General features: G+C 59.8%; 1 protein-coding gene across 2 annotated transcripts in view; it reads left to right on the top strand.

The window, feature by feature from the left end:
- Positions 1-1168, top strand: part of SAMD4A (sterile alpha motif domain containing 4A) — an 82695-nt gene extending 81527 nt beyond the window's left edge. For both annotated transcript variants that reach the window (XM_015566507.1, XM_015566506.1), the window contains one exon: positions 965-1168. In XM_015566507.1, coding sequence (XP_015421993.1) covers positions 965-993 — 29 coding nt within the window. In that variant the 3' untranslated portion in view covers positions 994-1168. The remainder of the gene's footprint in view (positions 1-964) is intronic.
- Positions 1169-1833: the final 665 nt, after the last annotated feature.

The following is a 1833-nucleotide window of genomic DNA, read 5'->3' as shown; positions in this document are numbered from 1 at the left end:
GTAAGTGGGAAGCCAGGAAGGGGTCAGGCAGGCCTGGGCCCCTCTGCCGTCTGTCCACCCACGGCTTCTCAAATCTGGCGCACATACCCCCCCCCTTCATAGCCGCAACCAGACACAGCACATCCTGGCGGCCTCGACACTGTCCGTCTTCCACAGGCTCCGCCGTGCCCAGTGCCCACCACTCCTAACCGTGGTGTCTGCCCCTGGTCTGGTTCTTGAGACAGAATCGGAGTCAGTTTGGGTCCGATACGTCCCCCAGGTCTGCTCAGCTGTGACCAGGGCTCAGAGTCACGCCACCTCATTCCCAGTCATGCAGCAGAGCCTCAGGATGGGAGGGAGGGGCCCCCAGAGAGAGGGATGTGAGTGAGGTCCACCTGCAGGTGCATTGCAGGCCGTGCCTGACTGTGGCTCCTCTCGGGCCACTCCTCCGTCCCCATCCTTCACCCTAAACCCCCAGCCTGCCCGCAGCTCACCGTTTGATGGCCGTCATCATGCCTATAGGTGAGCTGTGTGCCCTCCCCACTCATCCTCTCCGGCTGCTCCTCTCTCCTCCTGCAGCAGCCTCCACGAAAGTCCTGTTGTATCTCTGGGAAACGGTCCCTGGTTTCTAAGGGTGACTTAGCACTGCTTCCCTGTGTTTCTGCCGTGCCTGGTACACGCTGCATTGCAGCACTCACCACTCATCCACCACAGTGGGCTTACCTGAATGAGTTGGGACTAGGATGTGAGCACCGGACGGCGAGGGTTGGGTCTCTACGTCTTGGCTGCCAGCTCAGTATGGTTACCGGCCAAATAGCTCCTTCCCAGCTGGTGAATGGGTGGGTGTGGAAGGACTAAGTGACTGAGCGAATGAATGTAGCCCTGATCTGTCCTCGGAGACTGAGGCCCGACCTGGGTGGTGTGGGACCAGGTGGCTGATGGGAACTGTTTTGCTCACGGTGCCCACTGTGTGCTCTCTCTCCAGACGGGGTGGACCGGACCTCCACAATCTAAAGCTGAAGATGGGGGAGACCGCGCTGGCCGTGAAATCGACTGCTGCGGGTCCAGTGTCAGCCATCGTTGGGCTGCGCGGAATCCTCTGGGATCCTTCGCAGCCCTCCCCTGGTCCCTCTCCCACTTTGATTTTGCGAGAGCGTAGGTCATCCTTGTAAACATATCAGTAGACCTGCTTCCCTCCAGCGAAATTTCAGAGAAACTTTGATTTGTGTATTGTTTACATAACAGCTCTAAAGGGTACATGCCGCGGAAAGCCTTCGGATGGGACTTCTCTTCATGCTGTGGTTTTTGTGAAGGGTCTGTTGTATGGATTCATTCCCCTCTGTTTTTATACTAGGGGCAGGGCTGTCTGTTCCGATGGCTCTGCTCCCGGGAGGCAGCATGGTCTCGGTGGGCGGGGAGCATGCAGGTGGGTTTGAAGGACAAGGTGTGCTGACCTGGGCCCCGCGCTCTCTTGGAGGTGCGGGGGACCCGCAAGGAGGGGTTTGCGGGCCACCCAGGGGTTTTGAAAGGCCCTGAGGCCCTTTCTCTGCTAGACCTGCTCTCACCTGAGACTGCTCCCGCCCGACCACAGGCTCTCAGCCCGTCGCTGGCTGCACACACAGGTGGGACGAGTGCCCCTGGAGAGAAAAGGCAAGGATGGACATTGGTTTCCTTGCAAGAGGCCTTACTACCCAGATAATGAGCTCAAAACGCCGCTGACGTGGGTCCTCCCAGGGACCCTGCGCCTGGGGCCGCCCCCTCTGAGCTGGTTCTCTGCTGAGAGGGAGGAGGAGGCCCCGGCCGGCAGCCGTCGGAACGGTCAGTCCGCAAGTGGCAGAGAGAGTGGAGGCAGGG

The sequence above is a fragment of the Myotis davidii genome, unplaced genomic scaffold (assembly GCF_000327345.1).
Source record: "Myotis davidii unplaced genomic scaffold, ASM32734v1 scaffold281, whole genome shotgun sequence".
Classification (NCBI taxonomy): Eukaryota; Metazoa; Chordata; class Mammalia; order Chiroptera; family Vespertilionidae; genus Myotis; species Myotis davidii.
The sequence above is the reverse complement of the archived record's forward strand: the minus strand, read 5'-3'. Positions and strand labels throughout refer to the sequence as shown.